The sequence below is a fragment of the Cinclus cinclus genome, chromosome 3, assembly GCF_963662255.1.
Source record: "Cinclus cinclus chromosome 3, bCinCin1.1, whole genome shotgun sequence".
NCBI lineage: Eukaryota > Metazoa > Chordata > Aves > Passeriformes > Cinclidae > Cinclus > Cinclus cinclus.
Genome location: NC_085048.1, coordinates 64,305,726 through 64,323,193, shown reverse-complemented (window position 1 = coordinate 64,323,193; position 17,468 = coordinate 64,305,726). Strand labels below are relative to the sequence as shown.

Below are 17,468 nucleotides of genomic sequence, written 5' to 3'. Positions count from 1 at the left end.
TATTATTTAGAAAAGAGACTTTTTCACATTAAAAATATTTTGTGTGCTAACTTTTTCCTCCTATCATTGGAGGAAATTTGGGAGCTGCAAATTCTGCTATCCACCAGTTATGGAATGAAAACTACCCTCAAGGACTGCCTTTGAAATCACATGCAAAAAAATCAGAAGCTCATTATATGAAAAGTATTTATTTTCCAAATTAAAGTGTAATGGAGATTTTCAGGAGGCTTTTAAAAATTTCCTGTCAGTCAATTTAATATCTTTCATCACAGAATTTCTAAATGTACCGTCTCATTTGAATGAATGGTAAAACCAGTTATTTAGAAAAGTACACCCTGGAAGAAACAGCAGTTATTTCTGTGGTGAGAAATAGTCTATAAATAAATGCATGCACAGGTAAAACCCATTAGATATCTTATGGGCCATGCATATGGACTGAGGGGGGGGTCCTCAGAAATAAGTTCAAACTCTTGGGACAAAAGGAGAAAATGCATGTGTCAGGAACAGACGAGAGTTGCATAAATACTGTTTGTGTAAAGAAAAACCTTACTTTATCCTGTTAAACTAAGATTATTTTTTTAGCTCACTATATCAATATCAATTCAAAAGCATCATCAGTATTAGAAGCAAGACAAAATAGCCAAGCATTTAATACATCCTGATTCCTGCTGTGTCACTGTTGGAAAAGAATTCCTGTAATTTAGCAAAATTATTTGGTTTGTTGTAGTACTGCCTAAGACAAAATTTGTACTGAAGACTAATCTCATAGTAGAACAGCACCGAATTATTTCTTCCCAAGGATAACTATTCACCATCTACCCAAACGTATCATGTGGCTTCCACTTTCCAGTCATCTAGACTTGAAAATTTAGACTTGTGCAAAGAAATGTACATCAAGTAACGCTGTGCCTGCTGAAAGAAATCCAAACAAGAAAAAATATAACCCGTGCCACTTCTGTCAACTGGATGAAAAACCTAATTATTGAGTTTTGCTTTTAAGAATGAGTAGTAAGTTTAAAGAAAATAATCTACATTCACTTATTTATTGGCTGACTTGGCTGTTGTCAGTACTACATTCATGAGAAGAAATGACAACATGGAACTTCCATGCAAATGAACAAATTTAATGAATTTTTCATTTATACATATATATAGAGAATGAGTTAAATGTAATTGGGGTTGCATGTACATTTATGTCTTTTAAAAAAATAATGACATCCGAGTGTGCTAGCTGAAAAAGAAACAGAAAGAAATGTTGTCAGTTTTCCTTCCTCCCCCCCTTACCTACAAAACAAAACAAAACCTTTAATTGCTTTATCTTCGTCACTACTTGAGTGATGGAAATTCATAATCACAATTGTTTTTCATTAATACTTCATGTCTACTTAAAATGAAAACAAAGGCTAGTGCAGTTGATGGAGTTTGGATTGGGTCCCAGTGTGATAATTAAAACATCATTGTACTTCTATACCCGCTAGTCACATTGACAAAGATACCCTAACCCAAATAACAAATATTTTGCTGAAGTGTGGTAACCCCTCTCGGGGCTTTCAACAGCCCTGCAAAATGTGCAGAGTACCTTGTGACTGAAATGGCCACAGCGAGCCAAGAGTGACAGCACTTCAATGTCACACCTTGGGTGAACACAAAAACAGAGTTAAAGCAGGCAGGTGAGAGAACACAGCTTTATCATCCAGGCTTCAAAACACTGTTTACATGTGAATTTAAGTGATACGGTGTGACTACACATACAGCCTTCTTTTGTGCATGGGAATTGATGATGTCAGGAAATGTTCACTTCAGTAGTTTAGTCTGGTTATTCTAATTAGGCATCAAAAAGCTGTTGTCTAAGTTTCAAAATGGTGAAATAGTTTATAAACAAAATTTAGGACACCTAAACTGGATATTTTTTAAAATAAGGCTCTGTAAAGCTGGATTTATAGTATTTATTGGAATTTTTTAAATCTAAGATTCCGTAAAGATTTTGTATTAGGTGTCACCTCAGTTTTTCATGAAACCTATAAAGGCTTTAAAAAAAGTTCACATAGTAAATGCTTACATACTTTTTACCATATTGTGATCCACAAATGAGATCAACACAGCTAAATACACATCATTTTATATTTTGGTCTCAAAGTTATTCAGTCTAGAAAAAGCTTCATTTCCCTTCTCTCCCACTGGTAGCCCCAGAAAGCCTGCTGGAGAGGCTGTGAATATTGATTGCTCTTTTTTTAGGCACCACACGTTACAACTGACAGCATGCTTTTTTCACAGGGACTTGATAAAGGAAGTCTTCTGAAACAGTGTATTTTTACCATGTGTTCTACCTTTGGTTTATCTTGCAAAATTACAAGTTTGAAAAAACACAACCTTGAACCTGCACCAACAAACCTCATGACCGTAATTAGGATAGATTCATTAGCAGCACAGGAGTCCCAAGACAGGGCTTCGAATGACCTACAACATAAGGTCATTGTTCTATGCTAGGCAAATACTTTCATTTTGAGAATCTGGGACATTCTTCTGTAGAAGTGGTAGGAGATGATGATCAGCAATCAGAATAAAAGCAGCATGTAAAATTTAATTGCTCATTCTTTCTTGGTGGTTATTTTATTGAATACCCTGTATGCTTTGAGAAACAACTAGAAGTACATGAAGTCCTTCGACAGCAGAGGCTGCAGTTCTTATTCTGCATTTCACCATAGTAAAAAGCAGCAAACAAGACATCCCAGAAGGTCAGACTTGAAAGAAATACATCTCAGAGGAAAAGAACACCCCAACAAAGAAGCCCAGGGAAAACAGCCTTTGAAAAATCCTATTCTCTTTGTGGACATATATTTTCAAGATGTCTATTGCAAAATATGCATTGTGCCAAAAAGAAGAAAGAGGCAAATAAAGCTGCATATAACCACTCTTATTTGACCATGCCATAGAAAGAAAATTCAGATTTCCTGACCATCACTTTTCATCAGTGCATTGCTTTATCTGATTAAGAAAACTGATTGCTAAATTGTATTTAAGATAGGAAGATGTGGTTATTTGTGAACTTACTTCACTGACAATTTCCTTGTTTTGCTGTAGCTCTCATACTAAGCACCATGCATTCTAGTCCAGATTAAGTGTACCTTGACCTACTGATGCTATGAGACATACTAGAATAAGGATGCAAAAGGTACTCAAAAATACTTTACCTAATTTACTTGTTCTTCTCCTAATTTTACCATCCCATTAAACTAATTTCTCCTTGTGACAAGATACCTTTTGAACCCCTTACATCATGTCACAGTATTCAGTTACTACATTCTGGGGCTCCAGTTTGACTTACATCACATTAAGTAGCAGTGTCAGGTGAAAGTATCAACGGCCTCCACTTCTGTTCCTATTTCTGAATCTAAGTGTAGAGTTCTCTAACAAATAAAATTTCAGATATGTTCCAACTCAGCCTTAAGATGAGTGTGAAATAGCATCAACGATCCTGCAGACATGAAGATAACTGGTAGTAAAGGCACAAACTAGAAAACAGCTATTTAGCATCTGCATTTGTTCTGAAAGTATTCATACTATGCCCAGTGCAATTCACTTCAGTATGGCCTGGTTAGGATAGTTCATCTCTAACAGGAATAGGAAAGTCATGCTCTTGTCGTTTTCTCTAACAATTTTTATTTTCATTCTACTACACCATGACTTTTCAAATTGTTAGGCATATCTTTCTGTTAGAAACACTATTTATCATTCTTTGTTGTAAAGAACTAATTTTTTCCTTATGCTCATCTTTATTTGTGAATAAGTAAGCCTGCTTTAAAGATAGAGATGCTTTTGCATGAATTAAAGCCAAATAAAATCCATCACAGCATTCTAGCTTAAACATTTAGAACCGTCAAATGTTAGGAAAAGATGACATGAAAGGAAAACATTTCTATTCAATGTATTTGTATAAGAAAATTCATGCATGAGAGCATTGGAATGATTTTTAAACAACTATATGTACTACAGTAGAGACTGTGCTTTTTCCTTTTTTTTTTCCTACCTACAACTATTTTTCTGATTAAAGAAAATGCATTTTTAAATGGAATTCAAATATCTTTTTCAAAAGGGAGGGTTAGTCTTAGTCAGAGAGATAAAAGTAACAATGACATTCATGAAAACAGGTTAGTTAAAACCCAAGAGTTATCTTTGATGAGTGCTTTCTTAATCAAATGGCATATTACAAAACATTCCTGAAAATAAACTCATTATTTTTAACTAAGAGAAGAAGTTCCCTTATTCAAATGTAGATGACTTCTTACATATAATCTCTGAAGCATGAAGAATGTTAAAAGTATTGTGAACTTGACAAAACCAAAGCAGTAACTTTCTACATGAAGTGCAACACTGTCTCTGTTCTATACCCCAGGACCACTAAAAATAAAACCACAAAACAGAAATCCAATTATGAGAAGCAGAGAATTTGATTACCAAATTAGCAGTTGTTTCCTAAATGTTTGAAATAGTACTGAACAAACAAACAACAACAACAAAAAAAGAAGTTTGGCTCAGAGCTTTACATCTTAACGGAAAAAACATGCATTCACATTTCAAATTGCTCCTTTGAATTCCATCCATGTAAATGGACGCACCATGCATCCATGTGAATGGTTGCACCATCCCCATTTCTATGTTAAATGGCATTTAAAAAAATTAGAATACACTTGGACTATAATCCTAAACTCCTAAAGTTTCAGCAATTTCTGATCCAAATTGAGATACAAACTTCACAGCTCTGTAGTTCTCTGGAAAACATCTTCATCAAAAAGGGCTATGAAGCACTGGAACAGGTAGCCCAGGGCAGTGGTTGAGTCACCACAACTGGAGGTTTTTAAGAGAGGTAGATGTGGCAGTCATATGTGGGAACATGGTTTAGTGGTGGTGGACTTGGACATCTGGATTTATGATCTTAAAGGTGTTTTACAACCTAAATGATTCTATGAATACCATTCAAATTTTAATCACAGGTCTTCAGAGTTCTGAGTACTTCAGGATTTATGCCTTAATGAGAGCATGCAGTGTAATCTGCAAACGAAACAGAAGGTGCCATTGTGTACAAGGTTACTTCCTTGTCCATATTTTGTCTGTGTAACAGTCCCCTGGACTGAGACCCAAATTCAGAAGTACCTTTCACTTGTTAGTATACAAGCTTTCCATGTTGCTTCTTTTTCTAATGAAAAGAAATGCAGGAAAATGGCTTTAAAAACAACAGCTGATTTTCCAGTAAAAATTAAGCACACATCCCCCCATTTACCATTGGGATGGATGATTGTGTTTGTATATGAGTAGGTTCATTAATTTCAAAATACACAACTCAAGTGTATGAGCATTTAGCTTCTTTCAAGTTTCCTGCTTTCCTGCCAAATGACAGTATGTTTGCTCTTCTTCTTTTGTGGAAGGGAAATCAAAAGGGAATAATTTTGGCTGCATTTCTTTCACTGGTGAGTGTGCCAATGACAGAAACACATTAAAACAGTTTGCAGGAAAAAAAGTTTTATTTGGTATGTAAACAGAGTTAATTAATCAGGAAAGAAGCAACATTTAAAGGGGGTCATATGCTTCTTTCAAACAAAATATTTAAAATCTTAAACTGTTAGTACACTAACAGGTAGTGTACTACCTATCTATCGGTAGATACAATAATTTCATTATTAGATTTTAAAACAGTAAATGAAACTGAGACTAACAGTATTTTTAACTAAAGCTGAACAAGGACAATTTCAGTTTTCCTCTTTAAAAATGGCTGATGGTATTTTCCAATAACTTAGAAGAGGCAGAGTCCTACAGTGACGATTTAATTAACTGAACTGATGATAAAAGTGAGATTAAAATATTTGTTTCTACATTAAAAAAAAAGTATTTAATCCATCAGCAATTCAAGGGGTTCTATGTTTTCCAAGCACAGAACCAATGCATTTTAATTAGGGGTTTTAAAATAAAAATGACACATAATTAAAAAAAATAAAATTGGTAAAATTAATGTAGGACTGTGTTTATTATATAGGACAATTCGAGGTACAAACCTATGGATCAGCAGCCATCAGAAAACTGAAATATAAACAAGAAGTAGCAACACAGCTCTGGCTCAGAAGAATCTTCAAAGTGCAGATGATTTTTTATCTTAATAAGAAAGTTGTCTAGGATCTAGCAAAAGCCTAGAAAAGGATTCTTTTCTTTTAGCTGTGATAAAAGCAGGAAAGGAATACAAAGTAGAACGTACAGAGCTGTGGCCTTTTTCGAGTCACACAAAATATTCTCCCTTTTGAAGCAGAATGGCTGACAAATGTAGAGTTCCCACACACCATCAAGTGAACATCACCAATTCCTACAGTTGGTGCTTGGAACAATTAAACTTATGGAGGCATCCTTGGGCTCATTCTTATTAGCTGCTCTCACTGGGACGAAGTCCTGTGTTAGAACTGCTGAAGATTTTACCATGAACCTACAAGCAAAGTTCCTGACAGCCGTAATGAGTGGGAGTTACTTACACGCTTCCTGTGGTGGAGCTGCTGTCCATGAGGAAGGAGCCATTGGTCCTTTCCATCTGTGCAAGCCTGAAAGGCAGGGAAAGACCATGACTTCCAGACAACATGCTGCACAATTTAAACAGAGGCTGTGGGAAAATCAATTTTACTTAGAAACAGCTCAGATATGTAATCTTTTTATACATGATTAGGAATAAACTCCTTGATTTTGTGATGAAAACCTATAATCCAAAGGATTTTTATGAGAAACTTGTGCTATGATTAATTAATTCTACTTGCCAAACAACAACAAAAAAGTGCATTTTCTCCCTCTATCATAATTATCATTAGCATCACCACAACTCGCATGGCAAAAGTAGTTAAAGAGATGTTTTCACAGATGGTTTTCTTTTTGAAATTTCTAAAGATGAACTAACAAAAGAGGATGAATCCATTTTAAATATAGCATATGCAACATCTGAAATGATGCCTTGCAAATAATACCACGCTATGGACAGAGAAGTCCTGTAAAACATCACAAAAAAGCAGTATCATTACAGGGAATCATTGCCTACAGTTCCTCATTCTGGAAGCAATTAATCTAAAAAAACAGATTACTAGACTGTATACATAAGGTCATACTGTTCTTTAAAATTAAAGCAGAAATTTTCTATCTATTAAAGCTTCCAGGAAAGATGTGCCTTATGTACATAAGAGACATACACAAAAATTGAGGAACACTTAATGCTCTACACGTATATTCAACAGCACCAAATACGGCTATTTCCTTCACTATAAAAATATCTTAATTTCACATATATTTTTGCAAGTGCATTATGCATTACTACAGACATCTTCAAACTTCCTTTAGAAGGCAGTGTGCGAGGCCCTAAAGAACATGGAACTCTGGTGACTTCTTTTAGAATGGAGCAAGTTTGCCCTTCTGTACATTTGTTACTATTCCTGAGGGTCAAAGAAGAAAAATAAATGAAGGCACACACTGGATGACATCTTGACTGCCTGTTCCACCATGGCTGGGGGGAAAACATTGTGCTCCAACATCTCCCCTGAAGTGAAGAGAATCTCTGAAGTGACTCTGCTCTATGGCATCTCAAACAAATCTTGCTCACAGTGAACCACATGCTTACAAGTCACCTTTATAAAGCTGCTAAACTCAGCATCTTTAAATCTTTTGATGAAACACAATTTTAGAAACTAATCTTCACAGTCCCTTTGTCACATAGGGAAGTAGTACAACCCCCTATTACTTTTAAGAGAGAAGGACCTGCCCTGAATTCCTTAGTAAGTAATAAATATTCCAACTCACTAATGCAGATTACACCATTACCTTCATATTTAGGATTTCCGTCATTAATGAGGATTTGCTTGGGATACTATATGGAACAAGCAGATGACCCTAATCAGGGAGCACAGAGAAACAAGGAAGAGACCCTAGAGCTGGAAAAAGCCTTCAAGGTAGGATAAAAACTGAGAGCTTTTTTCAGGAAGGAAATTGGAAGCAACTCAGAGGTGACACAGCCCGACAGAACAGGGAGACAGTACTTGATTCCAGTCAGGGGATTTTGTAAACAGAACAGTAAGAGTTGAATGTTCTCCAACCAGTGATAGTGAAGGCTTTAAGCCCTAATATACTGTTTCTGCTAGGCACTTTCTTATTAGGGAAGACCTGATAATATTTCTTTAAAGATGCTTAGCTGAAACGACCAGAACAACAACAAAAAATATTTACTATTTTATATGCAACAAATGCATAACAGATTCAACTAGAAAGGACACAATAAAATTACATGAAAGACACAGAATTATGTCTTCTTATTTTTAGATTTTATTGTTAGAAGAAAAACGATCCTGAGTAGTTTTAGACAGATTACCTATGAGACAATTAGTAGTAAGTTTTCGATTTTGTTGAGCAATGTTTGCACATAGCTGGTACAGATTTAGGTTTGTGTTCTGAATGATAACTGAGTAGTGCACAGTCCACCTTCAGCTATCTCATCCCAAGCAGAACTGGTAAGAGGTGAGGGGGAGGAGAAGGAAAACAGTTATTGCACCTAGGATCTCCACTGATCTTTAATGAGAGTCCAGAGTCTGAGCTTCATCTGGGCACAAAAAAACACAGTACTGTGGCACCACATGCTGAAAAAGGGACGTAAGTAGACAAAATTCTTCCATACCTCTGGAAGAAATTAGTTTGTCTGGTTCAGGGATCTTAATTGATTAGAACATGGCCTAAGTTATAGATTCAAAGAAATGCTGGGTGATTCATATGAATGACATGTTTCAAACAACTGAAAAGCTCTGTAATGACTTTGTATGTCATTGTGCTGTACTACTAATGAAGGATGAAAGTATTTGCTGTTGGGGGACAAAAAAAAATAGCCTGTGGGTAGCCCTTCAGCTTTCTTTCCTGCCCTATTTTCTCTTGCTGCAAAGATCACGTGCAGGCATTAAAAAAACTGGTCTGAAGATTTTTAAGGTGCCTATAAATAGGAATACTATTAATTTAAATATGCACTCTGAATTTTTATTCAAAAAATAAAAAGGTTAAAATTGTTTTTTCAGTTGTGGGGATCAGATACAATATTAAAAACACACAAAGAAAAACCTAATCAGTTCCCATGGTACTTATTTTTGAGAGGTTGCCTCCAGTTAATGTTTCACCATCATCATGCCCTTAACTCTAGATGAGAGCAAATGGCCTTGAGTTGCACCAGGGGAGGTTTAGGTTAGATATTACAAAAAGTTTCTTCTGTGAAAAGGTGGTCTGGTATTGGAATAGGCTGCCCAAGGAAGAGTTGGAATCACCTTCCTTGGAAGTGTTCAAAAGGCATGTGGGGGTGGCACCTGGGGACATGGTTTAGTGGTGAACACAGTCATACTGAGTTAATGGCTGGGCTTGATGATTTTAGAGGTCTCCTCCAACCAGCTCTGAATGTACAAAAGATACACAGAAACATTGAGATGGACTTGGCATAACAGACATTTTATCACAGCAGGACTAGGGTGACCCCACAAAAGCCATAACATAAAACATTCATAATTACAATCTACTCTGCTAAAAGCCAGCAGTAATGCAGAGTGTGAGCCCATCACAGAACAAAACAAAACTCTGGATCTAATATCCTACTGGGAAACCTATATATTAAAAAAGTCCCATTTATTTCAAGGATTAAAATAAAGAAAGAAACCAATAATGGCGCATATTAGAAATAATGAAATTTTGTAATAGCTTCCATCTGTATGAGAGATTATAGATCTAACACATGTATTTTACATTTAATATGACCATAATCAGAAGCTAATGATTGAAAAGCATTTGACTTACTTCGAAGTACAGAGAATGGCATCTTTTTAATAAGTAATATCTGACCAATAGTATGTACTAGAAACTGCAGGAATCAACCACAAAATGTAATGGACTAGTGAGAAAACTAGAAAATGTCTCTCTTACCTAGTAGCATACTGCTCTATCCTGGAGTGTGTGTCATCATGAAACAGCTGCGGAGACTGGGAAGGACTAGTTTAAAAACAATAATAAAAAAATTAGTGGTGTCTAAAGCAATTCATGATATAGACAACATTAGTTTTAAATCAAGTTAGACTGATGACAAATAAATACATGCACAATATTTCTGAGGGCATTATTGCTTTGGGTCAGCCATGACCTGTAGTTCAGGGACATCAGATTAGCTGCAACTGAGCTAATAGAAAACAACTGGCAAATGAGGCTTTCCAGATAAAGGGGTTCTGCATACTCACTCATATTGCTCTGGCCACATACTGATGAGAGTGATAGGACTGTAAGGAGGACATAAAAAAGAAAAAGAGAGAAAGAAAGAATGAAACTATGAAAAAAATCTTTAGTACCATTAAAGCAAGAGAAAGCTGGAGAAACACAGAATATTTTAAACAGCAACCAATCCTGAACCAGTAACAATTGATACAGAAAAGAGAAAGCAACAAATACTGCCACGTGTCATCGTGTCATGGAGAGACAGAAGACTGACCTACATACTTAATTTTGTTACATAAAAATCAATTTAAAGAAAAATCAAAATCAGTGTTATTGATTGAACTGTAGTTCATAAACCATAGTCAACTCATTTAAATTCTGCTCAAGCACTGGAACTTTCATTTTAAAGTAAATAACAAAATGTATTTTAAAAAAGGCAGAGTGTAAACACCCCACCAATAAAACACCCCCCCATAAGTCACAGTTATCAATGCTTCTTCTCCTTATGCATAAAAATAATGAGGTAAATACATATTGTACTACATTCTCACACTAGAATAACTATAAAACATTTTGATTTTCTTCACATTTTTTATTAAAAGGAATGTATTACTGTATTATATCCACCCTCAAGGCAGAGAACCAATACCAAGAATTTTATCAGCATGGTGCTGACAATTTATCTGTGTATTTCACATATGACTGGACCAGCAGAATTTTATCCTGACCTGTGCTGTGATGACAGTTTTATCATTCCAATTTCTCACAGCATTGGCAAACTTTCATCACATTAAAGCAGGTTTGCTTTCTTGTGTTGGTAACACTGCCTTGGTGTGTAACATTTGAACATCTGAATGTGCATTGCTTCCTTAGAAGCCAGGCTATCAATCAGGCAGTTTTCAGATTATTTCCTCATGTATCTTAAAACTGCTAATGAGGATGTTTTGTTTCTTTATTGCAAATGAAAGGCACAGCCCTATACTCATGAAACCCTCAGACCATGTGCACTGGCACTGGGCTGCTGTGTGTGCAGTTGGGCTGCTGCTAAGTGCTGCTGTGTTCAGACAGTGCAGCAGTGACACAGACTCCAGGGTGTGAGGGACAGTCAAGCCATGAAACTTATTCTAGCAGCCTGTCAACACATCTTGATTTTTGCGCTTGTAGAAGTGTCTTTTGCTGACAAATGCCAAGCGAGTAAATAAAGTGGAGAATTTCTGTTAGTGCCATAAATAATACCATGGAGACACTGAGAGTCCTCTCTATGATTAGTCCACCAATATTTCTGGAGATTGTAGGACCCTAATTAACTCAGACATTTCTAATTCCAGGAATATTGACATAATCAAATAAGCAGTGCAGTTCCAAAAACCCAGTCTCCTCTAAAGTATTCTCTGTATAAGAGCTATTCAGCCCCTGCCAAAATTACATGTTTTGTCCATTACATTAGGCATTGTAAAATCCATGGCTTTATAATACAATGCTGATAGAAATTTAAGCACAAAATATGATACTTTAAAAATAATAGAGAAGATCTGCAAATAACGTGAAACAATACACAATAATAGAGCACAACGCTCTGCAATTGTTTTTGGCTATCTTTTGAGTTTCAGCTTTTTTTGTTTCTGATAGAATAGGCCAGTGACTCCAGGAGCAATTGCTCTATAAACCAAGCTTACGTCTCCAGGTTGTCACCCTCCAATACTGTTTGCACAGGTAAGTAGCCAAGTCTGGGATGCTTTGCAAAATACTTCTTTGACCGGAATTTATTCTTCAGCACCTTTGTGAAGTCCCGTACATCTTCCCCAGATGTTGTCTTAAAAACAAAAAAGAAATAAAATTCAATGTTGCTAAATAATATTGATTTAATGTCAATAATATTGATTAATACCACTGATACTGTCCTGAAAAAGGATACAAGGAAGAACTTTAAAATTTCAATGATGCTAAAATTGCCTTTTTAGTGTCCTGAGATATGGTACAAATATGGTACCTAAAAATTCTCTTCTACCAGAAAATAATAGCAAGGCTTTTAATTCCCAGAAATAAATGCATTTACCAATTACTTTATAAATTAGGAAAAAAAAAAGATACAGGTTCAAGTCTTAAGCTAAGCATTTATATCTGGTCTTAAAGACCACAAAAATTTAATTCTCGAGAAAGAAATTTGAAAGGGTAAAAATGAATTGGTAAGATATAGCCCTTGCTGCCTCCCATTCTAGATCTGCAATAGAAAACTTTATCACAAGATGGGAATGGCATGTGCTGAACTATTTTCTGCTGCCAGAGATTGGTCAAGATTTTCAAATGCATTTCCCAAGTTACCAAATCTCCTCCTACAGGATTCTGCCACTACCTGTAATATTCCAGATTCAAGAAAAATGTACAGATGAAGCAGTGACCAGTGTACAGGCACTGTTCCAAAGCACAGGCAGGCCTGATAAGAACAATTAGCGTCTGAAGTAAACTCAGACTGATTCAGTGCTCTTACTACCACAGACTAAGATTAGAACATGGATTAGCCACAAGATTCTGCAAGTCTAAATTTACAAGTTACAATCAACATCTTCTAACCCTCCCAGTAGCTTTTTTACTGGTCGTGATTGATGCAGCCTCTTCTGAAACTGGCAAGTTCCTAGCCCTACCCCTCTCTGCTCTCTCCCTGCTCACCACCCTATTCTGAGGACAAAATTAAAATTTATTCAACTGCTTTTAAAAATCCCTTTAACTGGTGATAATCACAGCAATAATGACAGCACTGACTTGGTAATACTATTCAGCTAACTTCTGCTACAAAAGCAGGGATATATACAGGCATAAAATAAAAGATAAAAATAGCAATAAAGAGATCTGCAGCAAGAAGCAACAGTATACAGTCTGCCTTTAAAATCTATGTGCTCAGACTGTGCTGAGTATTTCAGTGGAACGTTCCCTTCCAGCCAGCACTATTGAGCATTTTGTCTTGCAACTGCCGTAAAGAAAACATGGCCATTCACCTCCAGAACTACCTGAAGATTTGCAACAGTTTTTACAGACTTTCAGTCCGGACTCTGTAACAAAGTACAAATTGCATTCCTGTACACTCTTCTTCAGGTGAAACCTGTTAGCATCAAAGGATGCCAAAGCCAGTGGACAACCATGTAGAAAATAGAGAGGAAGACTTCAGATTTTTAATCTTTTTCCTGATGTACTAAAAGAGGCCTAGGAGCAGGTCAAACAAACTGTTCTCTACTGTCAAAACATAAAAATACTTCCATAGTAATCTATATCTTTTAATATATGTGTAATATATATGCAGTTACAAACTCTGTAATGCACTTCAGATGAGCAATAAAAATAGTAAAACAAACTGGCACTGGTAGGAGTTTCTCACAGGTGTCTTTAAACAGCAGACAACAAACAGAGCAAATATGTGACCAAGTTTTGTTTGAACCCCTGAATTTTAATAAAAGTGAATCCAGGGAGGGTTCACAAAAACATTCTCAAAAAGCATCTCTCCAACCACTGAACCATCCAGGGAAGGAACATGAGGTAATGCAAAGGGCTGCTTACTCTCATGCAAAAGTAACTCCAACAGATGGAACTCTGCCCCAAAGCCAAAGAATGAAAATATTAATACCTACCCTTTGTAGAAATAAATGTCTACTGAGCTGCCAGACTTTTCCTCTGGTGTATTCTTTATTTGGTATGCCAGCCTGATTCTCAGAAGGAGGACTAATATAACTGTGTACTTGACTGAGCACTGTAAATACTAACCAGTGAAATTTGAGCAGATTTGAAAGAATTGTTTTAATTTACATGCAATTAAGGTGCAACTCTGAAAAATGCCTTATACTTTTTTTTTTCTTTTGGGCATATAACCACAAAAAGTAATCCAATCCAAAATCATGCCAAGGGAGATGTACTGTAACACTTTCCTTTAAAAAAAGAATAGCCAAGAACTGCTGTGTAGAGTTTATCTTCTAAGTTAAAATTAGCAGGTACCTTATACACTTCTTTATATCATGACATCTTGGCTATTTCCACACAAATCAATAGCACAAATAGCATCATTGCTACAGAAGTACTTCAAAAGCAAAGAAAAAACACTTTCCTTCACTGAAAATTCAGTCTAAAGACCATGCTTTCAAATTCAATTTTACATCTCAGCTCTTAGAGCAAGACAAAATTCAGGAAGAAACATTTAATATCCATGGCTACCACACACAACTAAAAAACAATGGGTAGCAAAAAGTCTCAAGATATCAAGTATCTACAATCTCTAACAATTGACAAACTGGCATCAGCGCTCTTCAATGCACCAGCCAGGCACAAAAAGAGTTATAAGCAACAAACTAAGATACAATTACTTGTAATCCAATAAAAAAGAAGAAGAAACCAGGATTTCATGCAAAGCAGTGGGGGAAAAAAAAAAAAAAGAGCATGGTGAAATATGTTTTCCATGCATATCTTAAAAACCCAGTTGGTATATGATTTCAGTATAATGGAAATAGAACAAGTCTTCATTGGTAAAAAAGTTATATCAAGATTGTAATAAACTATTTGTAGAGCTCTAAATTAGGTAACATAATATAAAAATTACAATTACTATATGAAACATGAATAAATAATATAGAATATTTATAATACATATATATTTAATTTTATTTATTTCTCACTATCCTCTTTTTCAAAGAAAGAGTAATAATGGAAGCCCATGTTCTTATTCCTTTCACTACACCAACCGATGTAAAAGGATTAGTCTGCACCTAAGTCATCATTCTCTTAATTACATTTATTGTATCTAACACAAAACCAATTTGCTGTTTTAATATACACAGAGAAACTGATTCCCAGAAGAGATTTGAACCTCACCAATGTATGCTGTCATTAAGCCCAGCCACATTAATATAAGTGCCACTATTGAGAGGATTTCCATTCAAAATATCTAAATATAAACTGTGTGGGTAATTATGTAGGACTATTCCCAAATTAGATGCTAGAAAAATCTAACAGTATTTTTAGACATCTGTGTAAAATTCTACATTAAAAATCTTATTTCTCCATCTTTTCAGAGGAAAAATATGTGAAAAATAGGTGAATAACAAACTAGAAAAACTTTGCATTTCTACTACCTAAGAGAGAATTATGTTTTCAGATGCTTCTCATATGGATCTTCAAATCCCGGAAGAAAGAAAAGATATTACTCATTCTAATGCCTTTTTTAATTTTTTTTTTCTTTTTCAGCATCAAGAAAACTAATTTGCAAGCTAAGAAAATGCAAAATGGCACTATAGATTAGAATGCAAGAACTGCACATATCTTTGTGGAGTAAATGATCCTAATCTGAAATTATGATGCAAATCTCACCTAATACAAATATCACAAAACTCATTAAAATGGAGAACATATTCCTTAACCCATTCCCTAAATTATTTTAAATTTAATAAGAACTTACTATGCTTTGAGAAATCCCTTTATACCCTAAACCAAACTGCTCATCTGAAGACAATTAAATGGTCTTCCCTCCATCTGTGACTAAGCTTCAGTTTTAAATGTCAGCTTAAGTAATGGAAGCATTTTTTTCCTATTTACTGCTAGTATTCTTGAAAAAAAAATTATTCATATGCATTAGCAGTAAGAAAGTGAAGCTAGATTTTATTAATGTAGTTTGATGAGTACATGCATATGTACCCTGCTTTTCAACACCGGCCAAGAAAGCAACGTTTTACAATCAACAGTCTTTGAATTTATTTGAAAAGGCAGCGTAGATGCACTCTTCCCATTCAGGCTATTGATACTGTAATATAATGGATTCTAAGGAATAATTCAGTCACCTTGGTATTTTTATTTTATTTCACAAACCCAGGTCTATGCTATTTTTCAGGCATTATTCCATTTAAACATAAAAGCTATTCTACTAATTGCAAACTATTTTTCAATTCTTGGCTACTGTATTGCATTTAATGAGTTCAATATGTAAAGAGGTTTAGGAACAAGTTAGCATACCAACCATAGTGCGCTGTTACAAACAGTAAGAATAAATAATACAGAATTCTTTTTGTGAAATCAATTCTTTATTTCAGACCTAGACTGGAAAAAGCTAGTTAAAATAGTGTGCATGTGGGAACTGATTATGGAAGTCTAATAGGCATCTAGGTCTGTTCATATACTGGGTCACTTCTTTTTCCAGAAATGGGGGTAGCCAAGTGTACTTACATCAGGACCCAAATAGAATTCCAGCTCTCTTATTCAGCTTCCAAATTAACTGGGGTCAGTGCTGGACCTCTAATTTCATGCATCACCTGAATTATATGCCATTTCTTTTATTCTGCTCTACTTAAAACTTTCCCAAGTTCTTTCTTTTCCCCCCTTTTACACTGGCTTTCCTTCATTCCCTCTAATCAAGAATGTCATTTTACTCCCCTTATTATCCCATAGTGGATTCACATCATTCCTCCTATATTTCAGGGAAAGAATGGGTTTCTGCCTTATGTTACCTTCTTCTACACCTAATATTGCTTTTAAAACACATTATTTCTGCAGCAGTAACAGAAATCTTCATTATAATAAAAGCCATCCCTGTTCCCAGGGACAGAGAGGATTCCAGCCATTTCCAAAATATATTTTTCAGTTTGTCAGCCTTCACTTGTAAATGAGATGGCTCACAGTTACATAATGTGAACTTGTTTAACAAGAACCAAAAATTCATCTTAGATATCAAATCTGCTGCTTTGGATAAAACCTGGAACTCATCAGAAATTTACCATCATGCTCTAGGCAAAATACAGTAACCCATACCAGATGTAATCTGTATTTCACTAACACAACAGAAAGGATATCTTATCCTGCAGTCCAGCAGCATTATCTATTTCAACACCTTTTACACTTCAGTTTCTGAATTTTCTGCATATTATGGATAGTAACAAAAAACATTTCTGCTTCACTAATATATGGAGAAAAAAGGTGATTTTTTTAAATGATGTCTAATCACAGACCTCCAAATCCTGAAGTTAAAATAGTCATGTGATAAAATACAACAAACATCAAAACCAGCTGAAAAAACAACAAATTTACTTAAAAAAAAATCATCAGAATATATCCTGACATGCCAATTTATCAATAAAATCCTGATATTTGGTTATAAAATTAATGAAAATACATTAATATTACTCATGGGTTTTTTCTGACATAATAAAGTAAAAACACCACTTGGTAGAATTTGAATTCCAATACAGAAGACATGCCAG

At 35.2% G+C, this 17,468-nt stretch overlaps 1 protein-coding gene across 1 annotated transcript in view; it reads right to left on the bottom strand.

The window, feature by feature from the left end:
- UTRN (utrophin) overlaps positions 1-17,468 on the bottom strand; it is a 313,286-nt gene that overhangs the window by 14,982 nt on the left and 280,836 nt on the right. The window contains exons 66-69 of the mRNA XM_062490124.1: positions 11,919-12,055; positions 10,269-10,307; positions 9,961-10,026; positions 6,513-6,578 (exon numbers count right to left, since the gene is read on the bottom strand). Coding sequence (XP_062346108.1) covers positions 6,513-6,578; positions 9,961-10,026; positions 10,269-10,307; positions 11,919-12,055 — 308 coding nt within the window. The remainder of the gene's footprint in view (positions 1-6,512; positions 6,579-9,960; positions 10,027-10,268; positions 10,308-11,918; positions 12,056-17,468) is intronic.